This window comes from Peromyscus californicus, unplaced genomic scaffold, assembly GCF_007827085.1.
Source record: "Peromyscus californicus insignis strain IS unplaced genomic scaffold, ASM782708v3 Scaffold_20__1_contigs__length_68692818, whole genome shotgun sequence".
NCBI lineage: Eukaryota > Metazoa > Chordata > Mammalia > Rodentia > Cricetidae > Peromyscus > Peromyscus californicus.
Genome location: NW_026294503.1, coordinates 58,954,506 through 58,980,172, shown reverse-complemented (window position 1 = coordinate 58,980,172; position 25,667 = coordinate 58,954,506). Strand labels below are relative to the sequence as shown.

The 25,667-nt window shown below is 41.6% G+C and overlaps 1 protein-coding gene across 8 annotated transcripts in view; it reads left to right on the top strand.

Moving 5' to 3' along the window:
* Positions 1 to 25,667, top strand: part of Adamts20 (ADAM metallopeptidase with thrombospondin type 1 motif 20) — a 136,280-nt gene that overhangs the window by 108,537 nt on the left and 2,076 nt on the right. For 2 of the 8 annotated variants that reach the window (XM_052748744.1, XM_052748738.1), the window contains 9 exons: positions 3,488 to 3,661; positions 4,249 to 4,419; positions 6,599 to 6,799; positions 7,732 to 7,861; positions 8,060 to 8,154; positions 8,240 to 8,331; positions 9,338 to 9,471; positions 13,771 to 13,862; positions 24,388 to 24,492. In XM_052748744.1, coding sequence (XP_052604704.1) covers positions 3,488 to 3,661; positions 4,249 to 4,419; positions 6,599 to 6,799; positions 7,732 to 7,861; positions 8,060 to 8,154; positions 8,240 to 8,331; positions 9,338 to 9,471; positions 13,771 to 13,862; positions 24,388 to 24,492 — 1,194 coding nt within the window. Of the gene's footprint in view, positions 1 to 3,487; positions 3,662 to 4,248; positions 4,420 to 6,598; positions 6,800 to 7,731; positions 7,862 to 8,059; positions 8,155 to 8,239; positions 8,332 to 9,337; positions 9,472 to 13,770; positions 13,863 to 23,252; positions 23,438 to 24,387; positions 24,493 to 25,667 lie in introns of those variants that run through there. The other 6 variants (XM_052748742.1, XM_052748739.1, XM_052748743.1 and 3 more) reach the window with 6 other exon arrangements.

Below are 25,667 nucleotides of genomic sequence, written 5' to 3'. Positions count from 1 at the left end.
TGCTCTGAACATTCATCTCTGCTTCTGAAGCGCCTGAAACTCAGTGCTTGCATCATTTCATGGTTAGCAGTAAGCCAAGCCAACTTGTGGGAAAGGATGCTGGGCTTGCTTTTGTGGGGCAGATGGTCAAAGGACAGAAAAAAAATCCCCCAAGACACAGTCATGAACAGATTTAGCAGAGAAAGATGTTTGGGACCCACAGGAACGTTGGTGACCAAGAAGAGCAAATCATTCTCCTACTTCACAACCATGTCCCCTTGGTCCTACCTGAGCTCAACTCAAGAGTTGCCCACGGTGTATTGGAAATATCTGTGGATTTTGTTGTCCAGTGCCTTTTCAGTGTTTTGGCCTCTTTGGGAGAGCTGATCTGCTGTTGTTTTGCACATTTGGGTCCAAAGGTGCACAACAGTCCTCTATGTTTAACAGAACCACAGTGTGACAAGTATAATCAATGAAAAGATGGCAAGTCCTTTTGTAACTAAGGCACCATGTTCAAAATAATAGGAATTTGGCCATGTGTGGAGTGAGGTACTTGGTAAACAGGATAGCCATTGTCTTTGAGACAGCTGAGATAGTTACCTGGGACGGTGCTGTAGAAGTAAACATGGGGTGGGTTTCAGGCTTACATATTAAAGACAATGGTAAGTCATACAAGATATTAAGTGACACTATCGTATTTTAACTCACACTATAAGAATGTAGGTAATGGTCACCACATACCTAGGGAAGCCACTGTAGCTCTGAGAACAGATGGAGATGTAACCCTGAACTCACTCATTCATCTCCTCTTGATCACGGCCAACATGCTGGGCAATTCAGACAGCTGTTAAAAGGATTTCATTCTCTTCTATTCAATCACCCGAACAAGGTAGTTGTGAGAAAGATCCAGCAGCTAATTGATAAATAGAAGACTTGAGAGGACCTACTGAGTGACCAACACACTGAGAGAAGGGAGTAAAAGAGACAAGACGAACTCCATATTCCTATTCTCAGCAGCTCGGTAAATAATAATAACCTTCACCAAATATGTAAGGTTAAGACAGGATCTTCTAAAAGTATAATTTATTTAATTAGCCGAAATTTGATGTGGAAAACAGTACTGGGGAATACATCCTTTTTAATGGCATCTCTGGGTGTGTTCATTTTAGGGAAGAGGTCCATGTTAAGAACATAGCATTCTATATACTAATATAGCTATTTAAGACCTCCATAGATTTTTTTTCTAAATGTGCGCTATGACTAAAAGTCAAAACCAAACAAACTCTGTGTTTTGTTGATTAAAGGAAGCATTATTTGTTTGGTAGAACCTCTTAAATGTGCTTTGTAAACTAATTTTTTTCAAGGCTTCCTTTTCAAGGTTACAGTGAGGATCTTATCCAAATACAGTTTATGTTTCTAAGAATGTCTGGAAGGTTTTCAGATCTATGAAACAGGATTACTTTATAGGATAGTCATTTTTCTAAGAGATTCAGATGAGCTAAACTGCATCTAGGTATGTGGGCCTACCTCGTATTACGTGTGCTGCAAAGCATGCATTATTACCCCTATACCGAGAGCCAGATGGCTTTTTGGTGAACACATTTAATGAGTTGGCAGAACGCAGTAGCTTATGTATAGCATGCAGGTCAATGTAAGCTGGAGAAATATGCATACTATTCAGAAGTGAGAAAACAGAATGTATCCTTGAAGTCTGTGGTAACCACTTACACATGCATTATTGCTTAATGGAAAGTAACGAGCATAGTACTAGAATTTAAGTCCGACTCGGCAGCCACTCAAGTGAAAAGCAGCTGTGGTCTGTGAGTAATCTGAGTCAGTGGGTAAGTTCAGATCTTAGCGTTTGTGGGATTTAAATATTTTTTCTTATAATAAAACATATCTTCCAGTAGAGAAGAGGGGGCTAGATACTCTGCAGTACCTCCAAAAAAAAAAAAAAAACAAAACAAACAAACAAAAAAAAAACAGAGAGCTTGAAAAACAACTAGATTTTTTTTTCTTATAAAATCTCTGTTGAGAATATCAATGAGTCTTCAAACATTATTACCCTATGTGACCTCTAATCTTTTCTGGAATAACAGGGGACACAGACAACCAAATTCACAATTAATAAATAGCCTCCAACCTTCTCCATGTGTTGTTAATATTGGCTTCACAGCTCTGTTATTTTCAGTATCTGCTGTTTATATATGACTGGGTTTGGAAACACCTGACATCCCAGAGTTGAAAACTTGCAGAGTCCCCATTCCTAGAAGGCAACCCAGTGAGGGCTCAACAGAGAGAGCGAAGCTTCAACTATCCTTTATCATGCTAAGAGTTTGTGTTCCCCCCAAATCCGTATGTTAAACTGTTGCCCCTCCCCCCAGGAATGCTGTTAGAGGTAGGGACTTTTAGAGTCTTGAGGGTGGAACCCCCCGTAATTGAGACTATCTTCCATGTAAAAGGCGCTTTTAGAGAGCTCCTAGTCCGTGTTATGTGTGAGGGTGGAAAGGTGACCATCTGTCAGGCAGGAAGCATCTCTTCGCCAGACATCAAATATTCAGGTGCTTTCTTTGAACTTTCCACCCGCGAGGCATAAATGTCTGTTATGTATGAGCCATCCATATGAATAGAAACACAGAGGAAGATGGAAAGTCACAAGCGATGGTGGTACTGCCGTAACAAGTATCAAAGTGAGGGTGTGGATGTGGAACTGGGTACCAACACAGAGCAGGAGGAGCCCGGAGGCATGTGTAATAAAGGCTTGCATTGCTGTGCATGGGGGAAGGGTAAGCCTGGTGAGCACTGGGAGGAAGAGCAGAGAGGTGACGTCATAGCTCCAGGTTTTGAGAATCTCTGAACCACTGAAAGAAGTGTTTGTGGAAATATGGACAGTAATAAATTTTCGTTAATAATGCTAAGAAAAATGAGGACTGAAAGACCATGACAAGGTTGTCTCCATTTATCATTTATGCATGCTTCTCCAGAATGCTGCCCATAGAAATATAATCAAGACTCAACAGCTTAACAAATATTTGGACCCCCGCCCCAACAGGTTCAAATTATAGTGGGTGTTGCACATAAAAATGTGAATATAACGAAAGTCTTAGAAATTATTGCTTAATGGAAAGTAACGAGCATAGTACTAGAATTTAAGTCTTATTTAGAACAATGTAGTGGCATAATTTTTATGGACATTAAGTATATTTAACGCAGGAAAGGCTTACCACACCTGGATGCCGTCGAGCATAGCCTGATTCCGTTGACAATTTCCAGAAAACTTGAAGTACTTTGTGAAAAACAGCTTTTTAAAAATCTTTATATTTATATAGAATCTCTAGATAAGACAATGGTAAACACATTCATTTTATGATTTTCTATCTAATGTGCCATATAATATCGGGGACATGTTTATGACAAATAAGAAAACGTGCAATGCTCTATTTTGCTACCAATCTGTGATTTGGTATTTGCTAGCTACATTGTTGAGATCCTTTGGGCTCCTTTGCAGTGCTCAGTGACCTGTGGGTCAGGGCTGCAGCAGAGGGAGGTGTACTGCAGACTGAGAGGCACTGGTCCGGTGACTGAAGACATGTGTGATCCAGCCACCCGGCCTCAGGAGCACCGGCAGTGCTGGCATCAGGACTGCAGGAAGTACCGGTGGACCACAGGAGCCTGGCTGGATGTGAGTGTTAACAAGGGCGTGGCCTTTTTCTTTGCCTTACCATTTTTAAAAAACTTTATTATCTTGTATATGCATATATGCACGTGTGTGTGAATGTGGTGTGTGTGTGTGTGTGTGTGTGTGTGTGTGTGTGTGTGTGTGTGTGTGTGTTTGTGTGTCTGTGTGTGTGTGATATGAGAGTTGTGAAAGCTGCTGTGTGTTTGTTTTGGCCCATATGTGGGGGTCAGAGGACCTTGTGTGGATTCTTAGAGTTGAACTCAAGTTGCCTCAGTTTTTTCTCTGTTGCCTTCCATTCTGTTCTGTTCCCTCCCCTCCCCTCCTCTCCCCTTTCCTTCCCTCCCCTCTTCTCCTCTTCCCTTCCCCTCTTTTTCTCTTCCCTTCCCTTTTCTGTCCTGTCTTCCCCTACCCCGTTAATTTGAGACAGAGGCTCCTGTAGCCCTGGTTACCCGGGAACTCCTGATCCTCCTGCCTCCCCTCTGGAGTCCTGACTTTGTGATTATGTACCACTCCACCCATAACTTGACAAGCAAACTTTCGAGGACATGGCACACAGGAAACCGCCACTGGGTTTCTCATTGCGCTTCCAGTGTTCAACATCGTGTAAGAAAAAAGAGACCTACCGTCTAGTGCAATGCACGACTGACCAAAATTTACAAGTGAATGAAAGTTTCTGCGACCCTTTAACGAGACCTCTGTCAATCAAAAAGTGTAGGAATCCTCTCTGCAAGTATGTGGTGGTGACGGGAGACTCATCGCAGGTAAGGTTATGTTAGTTTCCTCCCTTTTGCAGTCATAAAACACCCTGGCAAAAAAAAAGTAGTGTCAGCCGGGCGGTGGTGGCGCACGCCTTTAATCCCAGCACTCGGGAGGCAGAGCCAGGCGGATCTCTGTGAGTTCGAGGCCAGCCTGGGCTACCAAGTGAGTTCCAGGAGAGGCGCAAAGCTACACAGAGAAACCCTGTCTCGAAAAACAAAAACAAAAAAAAAAACAAAAAAAAAAAAAAAAAAAAAAAAAAAAAAGTAGTGTCTTTGATGAGGGATTAGAGTTACACTCATCTGTGGGTGTAAAATAGGGGTTTAGAACGCTGTTGGGAACAAAGCTGGTCCAGGAAAGTAGGTATCCTCTGGGTTTATGACCTCACCAGCTGCAGGTAGCTGACTAGTTTATTAGTAGTTACTAGCTGACTAGTATCAGGATATGAACTCTTACTTAGTAAGTGGGTCTTAAGTCCAGCTAGACAACTGCTGATCACTTCTCAGATGCGTGGCACTATCTCACTCCTGAGCATATCTTGCCACGCTGGTCATTGTTACAGCTCACAGACTTTGCTGCAGGGTAGGACTTAATTGCTCCTCTCCCTCAGTGCCTTCCAATCCTATGAGATCTTGTCCTCGGAGAGGACACTTCCAGGTCAGTTCTAGCTCAATCCCTGCAAGCCGTATGGCATCTTCAACAATAGGGTCTCACCTTCAAGTTCCGGGGGTCAACCAAGGCAATGGCGATAACCTATATTGTTTGGGGAGAGGTCTCTTGGGCTCCCCTGACTGACAACTAGAAGGTAGGTTTCCCATGCTTGGTGATTTCTTGATGCACATTTTAAATTCTGATGTCAACCTGATTAGTCCTTTTGCTATTGTGGTTCTTTGGATTTTAGGTTCCACATCTATAAAATCACTGCCCAGTTTTGGCCAGAAGGATGTACACCTATATTTCCTTCTAAGTCTTATAATTTTAGTTCGTTTATTTAGGTCTGATATATTTTGACTGTTTTCATTTGTAATATGAAGTCATCATCCATGTCTACAAAATTGCACATGGCTGTCCTATGAACCCAACACAACTTGAGGAAGAGGTTATTATTCCACCACTGAGTTCACTTGGCATCTCTGTTGAAACTCAATGAGCCACATGTTGTGATTGACCTTTTCACAAAATTCCGACCAGCTTTCACACAAATTTGGCAAGCTGCTCCTAAGACTCATGTCAAATTGTAAGGGGCTTGGCATATTCAAACAATTCTGTGGAAGAAAGAACACACAGATTTCTGAGTTCTTTCCGTGTTGTTGGTTGTTTTTGCTCTTTTGGGGGGCCTGCCACCCAGCTCCCAAATAAATCACACATGGAGGCTTATTCTTAATTATAAATGCCTGGCCTTAGCTTGACTTGTTTCTTGCCAGCTTTTCTTAACTTTAAATTATCCCATCTACCTTTTGCCTCTGGGTTTTTCCTTTTCTTACTTCTGGGTATCTTACTTTTACTCTTACTCCATGGCTGACTGTGTAGCTGAGTGGCTGGCCCCTCACATCCTCCTTGTTCTCTCTCTTTCCTTCTTTCCTTCCAAATTTTTCCTTCTTCTTATTCTCTCTGCCTGCCAGCTCTGCCTATCCTATCACCTGCCTTGCTCATGGCCATTCAGCTCTTTATTAGGCCATCAGGTGTTTAGGCAGGCACGGTAACACAGCTTCACAGAAGTAAACAAATGCAACATAAAAGAATGCTACACGTTGTTGCATCATTAAACGAATGTTCCAAAGCATAAACAAATTAACACATCTTACAATATTATTCTACAACATTTCTGTCTTAGGATTTTATTGTGTGAAGAACCAAACCTGTCAGAATGACATCAGAATGGGAAACTAGGTCCAGTAGACAGAAGAGAGGGTTCAAGAAGGGAAAAAAAAAAAAAACAAAAAAACCTCACAGGCTCCTCAGATGTCAAATCTAGGCTGGGCCTTGATGTTTTGTATTTTCTGGTGTGACTCTGTGTAAGCTGCCCAAGGGTCTCTGTACCTTTGCTTCCCCACCATGAATGAAGCTGGTTAAACTAGTTGAGGTAAAACTGATATGAGTGATACGTATTAAGCAGCTGACAGACATTAGGCCTTGGGTGAGTTTCAGAATTTTCTATTTTCCTTACCAGTGTGAAATTTTCAGTGTGCAGGTAACTGTGGGTTCACTAGCCCACAGAAGATCACATACTGCACCAGGATCCAGTCCTCTAAAAAGCATGCATTCCATCAGCTTCGGCCTGTAGAGTATGGAGAATGCCCCGTGACACCTTCTCCTCATGTGTACAAATGTGACATTGGAAGCTGTTTGCATGTAGCCACTTGGAAAGTGGGAAAATGGAGCAAGGTCAGTCCAGAATTCTGAATTTTAGGCCCTTTGCTTAAGGCTTTTCAAAGGTGGATGCCTGGTAATCTGCATTTTAACTATTAAGATCTTCCAAGTTATCTTCTACACCATTGTCTAAAAACCATTTTATTAGTTACTAGTATAAATATCTTATCCTTTCTGTGCTTATCCTAACTTGCTTATAAGAAGATAACAATAGAGGCAGGTGGATCTTTGTGAGTTCGAGGCCAGCCTGGTCTACAGAGCGAGATCCAGGAAAAGGCGCAAAGCTACACAGAGAAACCCTGTCTCGAAAAACCAAAAAAAAAAAAAAAAAGATAACAATAATCCTTGTTTGTAATCCTTGGAGAACATGTACAGTGGCTGGACTTCATGTAGGTATTTCAGAAACATCAGCTACATGAAGCAGCTTTCTCCAATATATCCATAATAAGTGTTATTTATGCTACATTCTACTTATCAAGTTAATTCATGGAAATAAAATAACATTACTCCATAATTTCATCACAAGGAAAACCTCTAAGTAGCCATAATAACAGTAATAAATGAGATTAATGTTTATTAAGTATTTGCAGTACGCTACATATATATATATATATATATATATATATATATATATATATATAAGCAGTTTTAATAAGCCTCGTCAATTAGTGTTTCCTGAATGCTTGTAGTGTGCTAATGATACAACCATATAAAATAAATGACAAGAAACCAGTGCCTGAGAAACAACAGCTGCAGGCTCATATTGAAGGATATTTTTTTTTTCTCCAGTGGCTATCCTGCCCAGAATATTTTCGCATCTTCCATTGTTCTAACCATTACTGATCCTCACTTTGTTCTAAAAGAGCCTAGTCTTGGAGAAGGCAGTATGGGTTTCCTGGCCTTATTATTTGTTATACATTTTACCTCAAACTTTACTGTGTTGACAGTGCTCAGTAACTTGTGGAAATGGGATAATGGAGAGAAGAGTAGAATGCAGGACTGAAAACGCTTGGCCCAGTGACTTATGTTTAAAGCGTTTAAAGCCAGATGCTCAAAAGAAATGTTATGCCAATGACTGTAAGTAATAGACTCCAAAATCTACCCAGCATCGAGTGTTCCCAAGCTTTAGTTAAAATGTGAAACTAGATATGTACAGTTGTCACACTCTGCGAGACAGTGTCTGACCTTCAGAGTACAGCGCTGATTCTGATCGGCAAGTCCATGCTGTTTAGGATTTGTTCAGTGTTGATGTGTTGCATTAATTTGTCCTTGAAGGTAAATTATTTACCACCTGCAAAGAAATCCAAGTTACAAACAACATTACCAAAGATGGTGACTACAACCTTAACATCAGGGGAAGAATAGTCAAGGTATTGCGAAAACCATTTCTAATCTATTTTAACTTTGATCCTGTCTCTGGAAAGTGTTTTCTAGATATTTGTGTCTACCCCTTAGATCCACTGCTCTGGCATGCAACTGGAGAACCCAAAAGAATATTTACCATTGGTCAAAGGTGAAGACAACTTTTCTGAAGTATATGGCCTTAGGTATGAGATACTTTGTTGTATCTGTGCATTTTTAGGGCCCACGGGTATTGAGCCTTTGGCACGACGTTGGGATTGCTCACATGTGGGACAGGCAATTGAGAAGGAGGTGGACACACTAGGACCTTAGCCATGTTCTAGCCTGTAATCACAAAGAGTATGAGTGTGGGATAATACAGAAGGGATAAGTTTAAGACTTTGTCTATTTTCATAAAAGTCCAATTAATTACAGCAACAAAAGCTGGGAGAATTACATCTCTATTTTTTTTTTTAGAAATATTCCTTGAATTTCTCACTACGAATTCTGCATGTTAGTTGTTTTAGGGTTTCTATTGCGGTGTAGGGACACCACAACCATGGCAACTCTTGTAAGGAAAAGGGGCTTGCTTACACTTTCAGAGGTTCAGTCCATTATCATCATGGCGGGATGCAGGCAGACATGGTGCTGGAGAGGTAGCTGAGAGTCCTACATCTTTCAGGCAACAGGAAGTTGACTGAGACATGGATGGTATCCTGAGCATAGGAAACCTCAAAGCCCACCCCCACAGTGACACACTTCCTCCAACAAGGCCATACCCACTCCAACAAAGACACACCTCCTAGTAGTGCCATTCCCTGTGAGATTATGGGGGCCAATTATATTCAAACGACCACATTAGTCATGGTGAATTCTGCTGTTTTCTCAGTTAGCATGTTGTCACTATGGTGTGGAAGAACAAAAGTACTTCTTCTATTTCACCTCTTTGTGTGTGTGTGTGTGTGTGTGTGTGTGTGTGTGTGTGTGTGTGTGTGTATCTGTATCTGTATGTAGCCCTGGCTGTCCTAGAACTTGCTCTGTAGACCAGGCTGGCCTCCAACTCAGAGATCCACCTCCACTGCCTCTGAGTGCCAGGATTCAAAGTATGCGCCACCACTGCCCGGCTCTGTTTCACCTCCTCGAAGTTCATCATTTACTGCACTGGGGTCTAACAAATGCATCAATGAATAAAATGTTCCAATGTTGTTACAGACTTCAAAATCCCTATGAATGTCCCTTCAATGGAAGCCGGAGGCAAGACTGTGCGTGTAAAAATGACTACCTGTCTGCTGGATACACTGTTTTCAGCAAAGTGAGAGTTGATCTCACTTCCATGCAAATCAAAAGTAAGTGCTGGGTCTCTTTGGAAAACAAAAGGCCTCCATTTGCTAAGGAAAAGTCCAGCCATGTACTGATATATGTCAGGGTATAATGAAGAACCCAGCATTGTACAGAATGGTTTTCTTTACAATTATTAGAAACATACATTCTCTATAATGACATGAAAATGTCATATAGTGATGGTAATAAGATAGTTCCCTCAAATAATGCTATCTTACTTAAAAGATACCTTAATAATTCCCCAACCGTATTAAGTTGAAAGAAATTAATATCCTCAGCATCAGTGTAATGTTTTTTGGTAAGATTTAAAGCAATAACATGAGTTCCAGATTATAAACTATTGAGTATTATGTTTTCCCGTATGTCATATCATTTTATCTTTTAAACAACCTTGTATCAGATAAGGCAGATATTACAGCAAAATGTCACAGATGATAAAATTAAGTTTCTCTTATGAGAGTGACTTGCACCAGTTTATAGTCAGTTAAGCACCACTGAGGCGGAATGAAGACCCGCTCAGAGAACTCAGGTTGGAGAACCTGCCGTATTTCCAGAAATTAACTGGTAGTTCACTCAGGTCACAGGTACCTCTGGACCCTGCAGTATGCCGGCCACAGTGCATCTTCATGCTGAGAGTTACATCTCTGCATGAAGAAGCAAGAGTGCCCATCACCAGAGGCTCTGTCTCCATCCTCACTGAACCCAGCACCTTACACCGTGCATAGAGACAGAATTTGCATGACTGTGAAGTATTTAAATTGTAACCATGTGGGGGTTTGATGTTGTTCTCATAATGACAGTTACCATTTACTGAAAACCGACCTTTGCTGTAGTATTTTAGTCCAGTTTTATAACTCCTGATAGACCTGAGGCAGGTTGCTTTATAAAGTAAAGATCAATTAGCACAGCACAAGCCTTGGTGTGGGTCTCCTCTGTCTGCACGTCATGGGATTGTATGTGTGTATATAATAATATGGTTTCTCTCTTCGGGTACCCACCAGGTTCCATCATTTGGGATCCACCCTGGTGACCAAATCCAATACAATCCTTTCCCAAAGGTCCCATCTTAAAACATAGACTCTTCTATATGGGGGAGACATTATGTATGCATGAGTGTGGGTATCTGAGGAGGCCAGAAGAGGGTCCTCTGTAGCTGGAAGTTACAGGTAGTTGTGAGCCACCCACACAGTGCTGGGACCCAAACTCCATTCTTCTGCAAGGACAGCAGGTGTCTTAACTGCTGATCCATCTCTCCAGCCCCCTTATATTTTGCTCTATTTTGTTTTTTGAAACGCTGTAGTTGAACTGTGTTTCTACCCACTGAATTAACATAAGATGCTGTGTGTTAAACTTCTGCATGAGTTGGGAGGATGGAGCATGTTTGTGGCAAAGAAGCAGTTTTGTGTTGATGCAATTAAGAGCAAAGACTCTGGAGTCCAGTTGTGTGTAAATTCCGTTTCCATCACCACATGGCCCTGGGTATCTATTTAAACCCCGTTTCCTTCATTTTTAAGATTAGAAGCTTCCTCTAAGAGCTTTTGATTTTTTTCTTCCTTTCTTTCCCTCTTGTTTTTTTCTATGAAAGTTAAAAAAGGATCCTTGTAATATACCAACTTAATGTTTTGGTATAATAAATTTTCCTCTCTAAATATTGGCTATTATTTTAAAATGTGATCGTGTTAGTTAATTAGAACCACTACGTATATTACCTACACTCAGCAATTGGGTGCTGTTTTTCACTAATTTATCAACCCAAGCTCTCATATTGCCAGTCATTGGCCTGAGCCCTAAGCCTACAAAGTCAAATGGATACATATTTTACTCTTTTCTTTTCCATCTTCAAACTCCTGTCACACACACACACACACACACACACACACACACACACACACACGCACTATACCTATTCTGTGAAACAGAATGTGACAAGTGCTTCTCAGTCCCGACTGGTCTCATTTTAAATGCGTGTCTGCTAAGCTTTTCCTGTATGCCTGTCCCTACCAAGCAAACGTGTTGTGTGTGTCTAGTGCACTCCCCTTCTATGGTCCTTGTGCTCAAACCACTCCTTCTTATCCAGTTTTAAATTTCTAACATATCAGCATCTTCCATCTTCTACTTCTCTAATGGTGACCTTGCTTCTTCCTCATTTACCCGGAAAAAGAAAGAGCACAACCCAAAGGGAATTTTCTGAGTTCCCGCCACCACACTACCAGTTCACAGAAACTTTACCCATGCATCGCCTCTTCGCTTAGTGATTGTCATTCCTGCTCTTAGTGAAGTCAAATCTCCTTGGCTGTCTTATAGATATGACTCAAGGACGTTATTTCAGCAACTCTCAGTCTCTCTTCTCTATCAGCAATTCTTCTTTGTTGGGCCATTTACATGATCCATGCAATACACCCTTAGTGCCTCCATTATCATTAAGAGCAAATCACACCCTCTGGTCACTTTCTTTCTAATCTCTCTCTCTCTCTCTCTCTCTCTCTCTCTCTCTCTCTCTCTCTCTCTCTCTCTCTCCTTTTTTAAGACAGGGTCTCTCTATGTAGCTCTGGCTGTCCTGGATCTTGCTTTGTGGACCAGGTTGGCCTTGAACTCAGAGATCTTCCTGCCTCAGCCTGAATGCTGGGATTAAAGCCACGTGCCACCACACGTCATTTCTCTGTGTTTCTTGATAGTAACATTTCTTAAATGAGACACTATCCCTTCCCCCCTCTCTCTGTCACTTTTCCTTTCCTATCCTATCCTGAACTTACTTCAAGTAGCTTCCATTGCCTTCTCATCTGACATAGTCCTTATCAAAGCCATCAGTGGCCTCCCTCCTCTAAACCTGGTAATGAATTCGTTGTGTTCAGCTGACATGATTCAGCTTCCAGCTTTTCAATAAGGGTCAGTATTATCTACAGAAGGGAAGCTGAGGGAGGCCTGAAGCCATGTCCTTTAGATAAGAGGAGAGGACTGCTATGCACTGTTGAATTTGTATTATAATCCATAGGAACCACAGGAGTGAAGTCGTAAGAAAGAAGAAAATACCTGGGTGCTGGAGAACAAATTGTAGCCATAGAAATGACTAGGAATTGAATGTAATAATTCAGGTAAAATGATAAGAGTCAAAACTAGCATAACAAGTGAAGAGAAACAGATAAATGCATTTTAGTTTGGGCACATAAAGTTAGACATGCCTTCAAAGAACCCAAGGAATGGTGCCCAGTAATAGTTGATGTGCTGGAACTCATCTGAGGCAAGTGGACTATGTACACACTACTGATTATCACTATGAAATGGGTGTTATTGACTGCTCATGCTGTTGGAGGAGATGGCAAACCACGCTTTGAAATTTTGTCTGTGTTCTTCACCAGTCTAGTCTATAGCGCCACAAAGAAGCATAGAATAGGGATGCATATCTAATAGCTACCTATCCCTGAATGGCTCTGATTGGTACTGTTTGTCAGTTCCCTGTGGTATATACTCCACCCACGCCACATGTAAGCTCACCACCGTGGCCACATTGTCTGAGACTTGAGAGGGGCACCCAATTCCTCTGATGGATTGTGAAAGGTCTGATCATTTTCATAATTGTCCTTAGAGATGAGATAATTTGCATACATTCTACTTTGGGCGACTGCCTCCGAAGGACCCATGTCACCACAGGGTGCACAGTGCTCTGTGGGTGACTTGAAGTAACTCGGTAGAGCTGACAGCCATTGTTGTGTAAGTGACGAATGCACGCGTGAGCAGTGGCAACAGCTGAGTTGGAGCATTTCGCCCAACCTGTCTCTGACCCAGTGAGTCTAGTTTTGGTATTTTGCGTAGACTCTCCAGTGATACTGCCAATCAGGACATTTTGCTAACAATGTCAGCAAATGGAAGAGGAAAAGAATGGCACCAGTGAACTGGTACAGATACAGTGCGTGTGCACTCACACTGCTTTGCTGTGGTGGGTCTACCTTTGCAGAGCTTTTCTGTTTTTCTGTGAGTTTTCTTCTTGAGCCCACTCCATCTAGTTCAGAGATCTGCTGTGGTGTAAAATGTGAACGACCATTTGTTTCATTTTTTTCATATTTTTCTTTAATTCCAGATATACCTGTGATTTTTTTTTTTTAGGACAATTTAGGCTATGTATATTTTTGTGTTAAATAAAATGTATCCATTTGAGGCAGCCCTATATTACATGCTCTTAGTAGTGATATTTTGTTAGAAAATTCAACTAATCATATAATTATATTTAAGATACTATGAAAACTGCGTATTTGAAAATAATAAACATTGCTGTTTCCATGGTAATGAGTTGTATTTATTTTTTACAGCTACAGATCTTCTTTTTTCCCAGACACTGTTTGGAAAGGCAGTTCCATTTGCCACAGCTGGAGACTGCTACAGTGCTGCCAGATGCCCACAGGTATCTCATACGTATTTCATTATTTTTGTTCTCCATAAGGAAAAAGTTAATATTTCTCTTCATTAATTTTCTTGACCAGAATATTGCATGAAACACAAAACTGGATGTCCAAAGCATTCTGTATGCATTTATTTTTAAAAGTATAAACCAGCCGAGGGAAAAACACTTTTGCCATTATTAAGTTCATTTTAAAGATTCAAGAGGAAGACCTATAACTTGTTCAGGTCTTGTTTCTCCTTCTATGACACCTCATCATTTTAATCTTTCAGCCTGGTCTTTCGGAAAGAACAGATATGCAGCCATTAGTTCTTTTGGTGTGTGTTTCTCAAAGGTCCATGTATGAAGGATTGATTCCCAGGATGGTGGTACTGGGAGGTGCTGAAGACTCTTGGAAGTTGGAAGGGCACCCTAGAGGGCACCGTGGAACCCTGCTGGTCCATTCTCTATGTGCTTCCTGGATTGATTGTGATATGAGGCTTGCTCTATACACAGGTCTATGGCCATCTGCCATGCTTGTCAGAAGTCTGAGGAAATGGGACCATCCAGTCTTATACTTGAACCTCCATGTATATCCTTTAGGGCTAGCTACTTGAGGTTGGGTAACCTGTTTGAGGACTTGTCCTTGGATGGGACAGTGGTTAATAGTCTGTAGCTCTTCATCTAGGTGGAGGCCTTGTAAGATCTACCTCATCCACGATCCTGTTGTCAATGCACGGGTCTTGTTTAGGAGACTTCATGGGTGCATATACAGAAGACACTATCTCATAGAGGAAGTCCTCTGGCTTTTACAACTTTTCCGGCCCCTCTTCCAAGATGTTCCCTGAATGTGTAGGGGTTGTGTTGTAAATATCTCACCTGAGGATGGACATCCCATAGTCAACTGTTCTCTACATTTTGTCCAGTTATGGATTTCTGTAATGGCCTCTGTCTGCTGTAGAAAGAAGCTTCCTGGATGATGGGGAGGGCCACACTTAGCTGTGGGTACTGTGTTGCTTTTTCTGGCATCTATTGATGTGGAATTTTCTTCTTTTTATGCTTTTATAGCTATAAACTGTATTTTAAGTATTTGTTTTTTCTGTATCTAAGGATTTTTGCATATTGCATATTTATATTTATTTTTATTTATATTACAATATTTTCTATTATCATTGCATCATTAACTATTTCAGAATAAGTTTAATTTCCACAAATTTGTGAATTTCCTAAAGTTTCCTTTTTTTTGTTCTATTTTCATTCCACTGTGGTTAGAAAACACACACCATATTATTCTGTCCTTTTAAATTTATTGAGGGTGGTTTTATGGTGTAACATGTGGTTCTTTCTGAAGAGTGTTTGGGACATGCTTGCAAAGGATGACATTCTGTTGGGTGATTTGTTCATAGGATTCAGGCTGCTCAGGCAGTGTGATCCACTCTTCTGTTTCCCTGTTGATCTGCTTCATGCTGGCTGCTGGAACTCTACCACTGCTCAAGTTGAACTGTGTTCCTAGTGCAGTCTTGTTTCATGTGTTTTGTTTCCTCTGTACACGATTGTGCATCTATAACTCCCACCAATAGGCTTTCTTTTCATGATCATAAAATGTGCCCCTTCCTCTGTAGTAACTCCCTTTGGCCTTAATGTTTACTTATCTGATGCTGGTGTGGACATTCCAGAGCACTAGAGCTGTTACTTACCTGGTTCATACATTTCCATGGACTTACCTTCAGTGTATACTCTTAGAGTTTAAGAGTGTTTCTTACAGATTTTTCTTGGGGGGGGGTGTCTTTGTCTTTTAAGTGGACTTTTCATGTTATCAGTCTACTTGGTTTTCATCTCGTACGTTTTGCTCCCTGTACATCGTGCCCTATTTAATTCTTTAGGCCTTATTGCTTTTCTTCTCACCCAAGGAATGTTCTCTATTGTAACATTTAATTTCTCCACTGTTGTAAAAATGGCTACCTGCCTGCCTACCCATCTAGGTACTGAATCTGAATCCACCTGAGTTTTTCTTGCTCCGTTAGCATCCCCTTTGTCTTTGTTGGAGTGGGTCTCTTCCCATCTTCCCAGCTCAGATGTGTCAAATCTGGAAAGTTTTTATGGGGAGCAGCCTTGTCCTGCACAGTCTTCACAGCCTCCTCTTTCTCAGCTCTCCATCTGACTCTCCATCAACTCTGGCCAGTCAGCCTGAGCTGACACTGTCCTCAGCTCTCACTCTTTTCCAGCTGCTGGATGCTAGCTCTGGCCTTTGGGCACCATCATGGGGACGGGGATGTCAATCACTCCACAATCAGGTACAGATACATTATGTTCCTCAGACCAGATATTCTTATGGGTCAGGAGAGACTCCCGGAGGGGTATTTCTCAGCCATCCCTTTCCCCGGGGTTAAACCTCAACCTTCTCTTCCATCTACTCACTTTTCTCACTCTGGTTGTTTATCTTCTTCCTGCATATCGCTAAAAATCCCACTTTCAATGTCATCTTGAAGTGTGAACCTCACCATATTATATTCCGGATAATCTCCATCCCCTTAGCAAATGCCATGTAATTTTCTATTTTTATAACCTGATTATGCTCTGAGGACAGCTTTTGTGCCTGTACAGTGCATCTGGAAACATACAGTGGCCTGTTCCTCAGATAAGCTCTTGTGGGTCTGGGGTCTTTCAGAGAACCATCAGTCTGACTCAAATTTTGGTTTTAGTAAATGAGAGGCTCATTATTAAAAAGAGACCATCCAGGACCAAACCAGAGAGAGTTCTCTAGGTAAGGCCCCTGCTATTGTTAGCCAAAGGATTATAGAGGCAAAAACCATCAGGTTATAATTTGGGGGAGTCAAATTAACTCATATCCTGTCTGGGTGTGGGCAAGTGTTGATTTTGTAACAGAGATCCAGCAGGTGTCTCAGCCATCCAAACAAGCAAGTGTCTCATACAAAGGCAGAACTTAGTGGTTACTCTGCTTAATCTTGTGACCCCATTACCTTGTAGGGATAGCTGAGTTAGTGAAATATTTTGCAACCATCAGCAATTTTTAAGAATACTCCAACTGTGCAAGGAAGTGGCCCACCTTGGGCCAGATGACAGGGTACACTCAAAGTAGAAGCAACTTCCTCATGGCTTTTTCCAGCTGAATACAACTTCATTTTTACAAGCCTAACAGAGTACATCTATCCTCTAAACATGGTGTTCGCCATCACATTAACATTCTTGTCTGTACACAGGGCCGTGCATGTAAATAATCATGGGCCTCCTAGCTTGTCCTTCTCAGAATGAAACCTCTTGCTTATCAGTGATTTTGGGTAATGATGATTTGGGCCCAGCTTTCTTGCGCAGCCACATCTTGGGTATGCTTTCCGCTCTGTGAGTAGGGGCTGACTGGAAGAAGGAAGCTCAGAAATCTGAGGACCCTCATCTATATTAGAACTTTGAAGTACCCGGGTGGGTGGGATGAGAAATGTGGCGGGGGGGGGGGGGGGGGGAGGCTACCTATCTCAAGGAGAGCTGTAGGAGGGAGCTAGGGGTATGTGGGGCCCTGTGTTTTTAACTCCACTGACCATTACTAGAAATCTTATCTCGTCAAGGTGGAAGAGGGAACAGAAGGTTGTGATTCACATACCATAGCTTTTATCATTCTTACCTGGATGTAATAGATTTTCCCTAAATAAAAATTTCTCTGTGAGCTGTGTAACTTCAGAATGACTTTTAGAGATATATGTTTAAATGGTGTCCATACTTCATAATTTTCAGCAGTTATTGATAAAGTGCCCACAAGTTCTTCAACCTGCAATTCTATAAATATTTTTTGTCTTGATATCTCACACACACACACACACACACACACACACACACACACGAGAGAGAGAGAGAGAGAGAGAGAGAGAGAGAGAGAGAGAGAGAGAGAGAGAGAGATTTGTGGTATATATTCACACATGTGTATACGTGCACATGTATAGGCCAGAGAGGAGTATCAGATGTCCTGCTCTGTCACTCTCTTCTGAAGCCTGGAGTTAGGTTGGCAGCCAGCAAGTCTCAGAGACCCTATTGTCTCTGCCCTCTGCTGTGCTGTGGTTACAGGCTAGCATGACGCACACTGGGCTTTTGACATGGGTGCTGGGATCCAGACTCGGTTCCCCATGTTTGTGCAGCAGACAGACACATCTGCCCACTGAGCCATGTCTCGTTCTGTTGTCTCTGTTGTTGAAAGCAGACAATTTCGCAGAGGACTCCTGCGTTCTCCTTCAGTCATCGAGGCTGGTTAGATCTACTAATCCCCATAGTTCTTCTTTCCTGTTTCCTCCTCTATTCATGGGGCGATCAGTGGCTCCCTCCCAGAGTGGACTCCTTTCAAATCTCTCCCCAGAACTTCTCTTCAGTTTTGAGATCCCCTCCCTTTCAAACACCTTGTCTGTGTATTCCGACACATCCCCTAAAGTCAAGGATGTGTAACCAAAAACGTTTTACACGCTAAAGGATGTTCACCATGATGCATGGCTTCCTTTGATTGATGACATTTTCCTGTTGACCCTCTCACGTGGAGATTAATCCTCTAGTGGCCAATCCATGTCAAGACGGATGAACTTTCTCCAACAACACTCTCCTTTTAACTCCACCATCTGGTCGTATATTTGATACTATGAGATATGTGAACAGTTTGGTGATAGGAGGCCTTCCAAATACTGCTGTTCAGAAAGACTGTCAAATTCTGGAAATCTGAGCCTCATCATTCCATGTTGATTTAAGTCTGCTCAGTGAGAGATATCAGCAAAATTCAAAGGAGATTGGTATTCAAGTAAATCACATAATTACCAAGTAGAATCAAAATCCGTCTTGTCTCATGGGTGAGCTCTCCCTGTAGGAAGTGTCTCAACAGAGATAATCATCATAAACAAGACACATAAGTGAGAGGTTTCTACATTTAAAATGATAAGATAGTTATTTCTTTCATTCTAATACCTTTCCCTCACAAATATTTTAAGGAAATTATGTAGGTGTAAAGCATATAACTCAGTTTATAGTTGGACAGACAGATCCTCCATGTCAACCCACCTCTCACAGCCTTAGAATAGTCAATGGAAGAGCAGCAGTAAGTAAGTAAGCAGTAAGATGTTTTTCTACCATCAGGGTGCAATGGCCCCTCATTTGGTTCTGAACATTTGCGGACGCAGGGTTTCGTGCCAAAATTAGATGGTGCTGGGCACAGAGAGATGCTTTGAAAGGAGTTGTGTCATCCATATTCAGTCTGTGTTTGTCTGCCCCAGGTTACTGTTACCAAAAATATAAACTGCCCAGTATTTTGGGAGATGTTCTGTGAAATGTATAAACCAGATTCTGTGTTAAGTTACGTGACATTTGCATGAATACCTTCCAGATGCTCGATGTCACAGAGAGAACTTGTTCTGATGTTGGGGATTCATCAAAACCACATCCTCTTTGTTTGCATGTGACTGGGTACCCCAGGATATGAATGCTAAAAAGAGCACAAACACATATGGCATTCTTTAGAGAAAATAAACTTTACCACATTGAATGTGAGATGGAGTCGGAGAGTGTTATGGGACTTGGGAATACATATGTCAGATGGAATGTAGATGTTCCCAAAGAGTCCTGGTATAGACCTTGTTTTCTGTCTTGTAATTAATATTTGATTCCCAGAGAGTTGGGGAAAATAATCACATTCCGGTAATGCCAGTGGATCATGCCGGTACCATCCATGCTCGTTATTTCCTGGTGCTGGAAATTATGATTTACACACACATACAGGTGTCTAAATATGTTTTCAGTTTCCTAGGTAAAGTCCCTAGGATTTTGTTGTAGATTCTGTGGTGTACATTGTGAAGAGAAGCTTTGTTTTTCCACCAGCAAAGATGAACATCCACGTTGCCTTGCACCCTCGCCAGCACTTGGTATGGCCGAGTGGGTCTGCTTGTTTGCTTTCTCATGAGCAGCATCTGGCGCATGACGATGTTAAGTACCTTCCCTGGGCTTGTTTCTCATTTGAGTGTTTTGTTTAATGAGGTGGATACCCACGTCTCTGGCTGTGTTTGACACTGAGGTTGTTTTCCGATTGGTGGACACTGAGAGTCCTTTGCGTATTCTGGATAGACACAAAGAAAGGTCTTTCACCAGAAGTGATATTTGCAGATATCGCATTTTCTTTGAACCACCATTTCTTTCACATAAGCATCTTTCAGAGTAAAAGTTTTTCTTTTATTTTAATGAAAACATGTATTATTTCTTATGGATTGTTGAGCTAAGAAATCAAATGCTGAATTGCACAGATTTTCTCCATTTTAAAATGTTTTTATTCTACATGCTAGTCCTGCTCTATATCTACCCTATGGCTCATTATGGATTAATTTTGACACAGAGCCTGGGGTGGGAGGGCTCTGTATACAGATATCTAATTGTTCTCACACTCAGTGATGGATTCCCAGTGTTTTCTCCACCTAGCACGGTGGTTCTCACCCTTTCTAATGCTGAGACCCTTTAATACAGTTCTTCGTGTTCTGGTGACCCCCAACCGCAAAATTATTTTCGTGGCTACTTCATAACTGCAATTTTGCTACGGTTATAAATTGTAATGGAAACATCTGTTTCCTGAGAGGGGCATCTGACCTCCCCCGAGGGGTCGTGATCCACAAGATGAGAAACACCACTCTAGCATCACAGTTGTGGCAACACTCTGGACCCCAAGCCCTTCAGGCTTCCTGTGCACTGAAGCAGTAGGGCACCCCTAGGGGTACAGCTGACGTGAAGCCAGACATGGTCCAAAGATCTAGAGACCCGGCTAAGCCCATAACAGTGCATCCAGATGCTGAATAGATGTAGCGCCTCACGTTCTAGAGCTTGAGAACTTGACTGAACTTCATCCTTCAGACCAAACATCCTCAGTGCCAACCCATCTGGAAGTGGACCAGCCTAGCAGCCAGGAACCTGTGTCTCTGTAAAGTCCTTGCTGAACTGCTGGCCTCCCTCAGAGCCATGTCATATGTATCCTGACCCCAACAAACCTACCTGCTTTACCTGCCTGGGTTACCACCACATCTCACTTTCCTAGGGTCTGCAGTCCAGAGTCATAAGTTTATGGTGCCTCGTTCCTTGGAACTTGAGCTGTCCCTGTACTTTACTGGAACTGAGTCTTCCTTCCCTGGGCCCAAACCTTAGGAAAATGTATTCTTCCTCAGAGCCTTGTTAGGGCTGGAGGCATAGCTTCACCTGGAGCCCAGGCATGGGATGCTTGGAAGTTTCCCAAAGAAATCAGTCTCAGTTTAGTGAGAGCACTATAGCCACGCACACACTGACATGATGGAAAGTGAGCTCACACCTGCACCCCGGTGCCCAGATGCATGCACCGCCCTGCGCAAATGTCCAGTTCCACAGTTGCAGTGAGTGAGAGCCTTGGGCCTGAGTCTCACTGATGTTACAGCTGCTGCTGGGCAGAGTGAGACACAATGCTGACAGAGGAGTCCCCTCCTGTAGTAAAAAGACAGGAAGAGGCGTTTCCCCAAAGCCCTTACCTGAAAATCTCTGCAGCATTGAAATTGCCGAAGACCTTAACCCCTGACACCTGCTGTCATTGCTGCTGTTCATCATCGTTGGAAAGCCTTGGAGTCCACTCAGTGTTTCTTTGTTTTTTTGTTTGTTTGGTTTTTTTGTTTTGTTTTTTGTTTTGTTTTGTTTTGTTTTGAGACAGGGTTTCTCTGTGTCATTTTGGTGCCTGTCCTGGAGCTCGCTCTGTAGAGCAGGCTGGCCTCGAACTCACAGAGATCCACCCGAGTGCTGGGATTAAAGGCGTGCGCCACCACCGCCTGGCTGACTCACTCAGTGCTTCTTAAGCTTCCCCACTGCTGGCCAGCCCTTTCTTACATAACCCTTTGGTGTGGAGGTGCACAGATAGGCATACACACCAAACATTTAGTGATCATAAACCACAAGGAAATTCACTTTAAGACAATGATTTGATGGGTGTATAATTTCGCTATTAAAGATGAAAGCAAACATGTGCACTAACGAGATGGCTGTGCTCAGCTCATTTCATAGAGAATTGAATCTGGACTGGCCATACGGTGCTGCCGAGATCACAGCAGCAACATCACGTCTCAAAATTGATCCATATTTTGATTTTATAATAGCAAATTTTTACATTTTTATTTATTTATATTTGTGTACACACACACACACACACACACACACACACACACACACACACACACACACCACAGCATGAGTGTGGGAGTCAGATCTCCAGGGCGTTGAGCTTAGGTCACTCAGCTTGACAGAATCACCTCTTCCCACTGAGTCATCCCACTGGACCAATGACAGGAAATGTTGAGAGTGCTGTTTTGTATACAGAGTACAAAATGACAGAACTATGTTTGGAGCCATTTCAAAGCAAAATTGTGGCATCACACACACACACACACACACACACACACACACACACACACACACACGTGCATGTACACACCACTATAGCACTTAAATACATAAAGCAAGTATCAATGGACAAGAAAAGAGAAATAAAGACCAAAAGGCATAATAGTCTTCTGTATGAAGGGGACTTCCATACTCTTCCAAAGATGGACAGATCAACTGGAAGAAAATAAGAAAATACTGGATTTGAATACTACCTTGACCGAATAACCTAACCAAGATACATAGAACTTTTCCATTCAAACGCAATACACCACATGTATTTTTCTGATGTCCACAGACTACTCTTTAGCATACACTATGTGATGGATTACAAGATGTCTTGATGAATTGATATGACAAAAGTTTGCACTGAGCAGCTCCACGCTATCCTCCCTCACCACGTCCTGTTCTAACATCTTCCTCTAAGTTGAAACATACCATCCTGGAGGACCATTAGATTTAGGAAGAAACAAAGTTCTAACGTCTGAGAAAGTTGAAAGTTACAAGATGTGCAAGGTCCTTTCATCATATCGATGGAGTATCAGTGTGATATACCCAGGAATTAACTCTTTGGCTCAGATGTGGATCAGTATTAAAGTACTAATGTGCCTAGTGTTGCTGTCATGGACTCTGAAGGGTGTTATATGTGTGTTCATGTGTTTACTTTTGTGTTCTCATTATTTAATATTTATAATGTGATTCATTATTCATCTGTTCAAAAGCACTTTCTAATGCGGAGGCCCTGTTCTGGAAATACAGCAGTGTCATAGACAGCCCATAGTCTGTGTTTTATAATCAAGTGACTTATATAATAAATATCTGGAATTTACCTAAGCTTTCTGTAGTGAGAATTCTCTGTTTACCGTAACTACATTATATATGTATTTGAATGAATATTTATTTTAAAATAATAACTTTACAATGGCCAAAAATTAAAGTAGGTAAACAAAATTGATATCTTATTTATTTATTTGTTTGTTTGTTTATTTGTCTTTCAAGATGGTTTCTCTGTGTATTCCTGGCTGTCCTGGAACTCTTTATATAGACCAGCCTGGCTGCACACCGCACACTCACAGAGATCCACCTGCCTCTACCACCCAAGTGCTAGGATTAAAAGGGTGTGCCACCATGCCTGGCTGATATTCTAATTCTTAACAAGAGTGGTAGCTCATGAATACAGTTAAGTGAGTTTGTTTTATATTTATATTTTGTTTTCATGATAAGATAGAGTTTTAATCCAAACAATGCATTCTCCCAGGTTTCATATCATTCATGCCTAAGATGTGAGCATCTTAGGTCACAGAACTATTAAGGTATGGTCCGAGAGTGCCTCATCTAGCTTGGAATTTCAGTGCATGCTGAATACTGTCAGAAGACCAAATCAGTGTTTATTCTAATTTCCAGTGTATAAATCTTTACCATATGATCATATAAATATGACACGGGATCACCCTTGGTCACTTAATTTCTAAATCAGCATATATTTGAAGTTTGTTACTAACAAAGGTAACCTAAAATATTTTGACATAAAAATACTTCTTGCATGACATGAGCCTCTAGGGACCACACACCGTAACGTATAAGTGGTGTGTTGTTGTAGTCCACACATCCTTCTGGGGCCTTAAAATGGTTGATCTTGTAGGGGAAAATGCCACATTCGGCAGTTTTGTGTCGTCAGCAAAGGAGTGTTGCTTTTAATACAGAAGGGAGGAGTCACGGTAAGGAAAGATTCTAGAAAATACAGTGAACAGATGTAGTGCCACAAAGACTTTCAATAAGTAGTCAAAACTTGAATCAAAAGGAACCTTAAAGTTGAACACATCTTAACTGCTATACATACTCCTCCATCAAGGACTCACCAACTCTCACAGGCACCTTGGCTCTAGATGTCACAGAGTCTAAGGCCTGTCAGAATTCCTTTAACATTACATAGTGTTATTGCACTTTTAATTGAGAAGACTTATTTGTCATCATATTTTAAACTCCTTAATTGGCTCATTTTCTTTCAATAAAGTTGGATCAGCTTTCTTTGCTTGTTTTAAGACCCTTGGAAAATAATTTGAGTCATTTGATGCTCCCGGGCAAGAATATTCTTAAATATTTTATGTATTCATTTTTTTTTCTCACAATGTAGGGGCAGTTCAGCATTAACTTAGCAGGAACTGGGATGAAGATATCTAACACAGCAAAGTGGCTTGCTCAGGGGAGGTATGCCTCTGTCATCATCCACAGATCCCAAGTAAGTCCTGCAGGACCAAAGAGTCTGGGAATCACTCTGTGCTGTGAGCTAGCACTAAAGGCCCCCAAACTCAGGTGTAAGCCCATATAAGACCAAAGACCAGACACTTACAGTGTGTCATGAATATGCCACATATAATGCCACATATAATGGGGAACAAGTTGATTTTATTGATGTGAATAGAGACACAAATTTAAATATGGGCTCCACACACATGAACATGGATCTCAGATTTCAGACTTATGATGGAACATGTGTGTGTTTTTTTTAAGGTAGTGATTTAACTGTACTAGGCCTAGTAGCATAGACTTATAATCCTAGCTACTCTGTAGGCTGAGGCCGAAGACCTGTAAGTTTAAGGCCAGGTTATGAAGTGAATTCAAGGGTTAGCCTGGGTAATTTAGTGAGAGTTTCTCTCAAAAGAAAGTGAAAAGATGGCTGAAGCTGTAGATGGGTGAGAGAGCATCCACCTAGCAAGGACCACCAGTCCCAAGGTTCAACCACCAGTGTGGAAAAATCAAAACAAAACTCCCAATAGAGATTTAGGGTCTAATATTTCAAAGTGATGGTTCAATTTGGGTTTGATGGCTCAATAAAATTTACTTATCTCCTTACTTTAGTGTAGTGAAGGGATTATTGAACTGAGAGCCAGTTAACAAATATCCTCAAAGTGTTTTCAGGAATTAAGAGTATCCACTTATGTGGTACCCATATTTTCCTGCCTATCTCTATCTAGGTAGCACTACTGTTTTATCTATGTAAATAGCTATATGGGAAAAGGAAATGGCTCAGTCGGTAAAGCCCCTTCCACACAAACATGAGGACCTGGCCCTGCATCTGTAACCCTGGTGCGACAGTAAGAGTGGGGAAAGACTTCCTAGAAGTCATTAGCCAAATCAATGAGCTCCACTTTCAGTGAGAGACCCTGCCTCATTAAATAAAGTGGGAAGCTGAGGAAGAAGACACCGGATGCCAACTTCTGGCCTCCACATGTACTCACATGCATGTGCACACTCACCTACATACACAGACCCACATACTCACCAGTACAAGTCAACATACTGATGAAAAATATGTGTGCTGAGATGAAGTATGTAAATCGTACTGTGGTTTATTTGACATGAGCAACAGTGGGTATGAATCTTAGACTGTCCATTTTCTTTGGACCCACACAT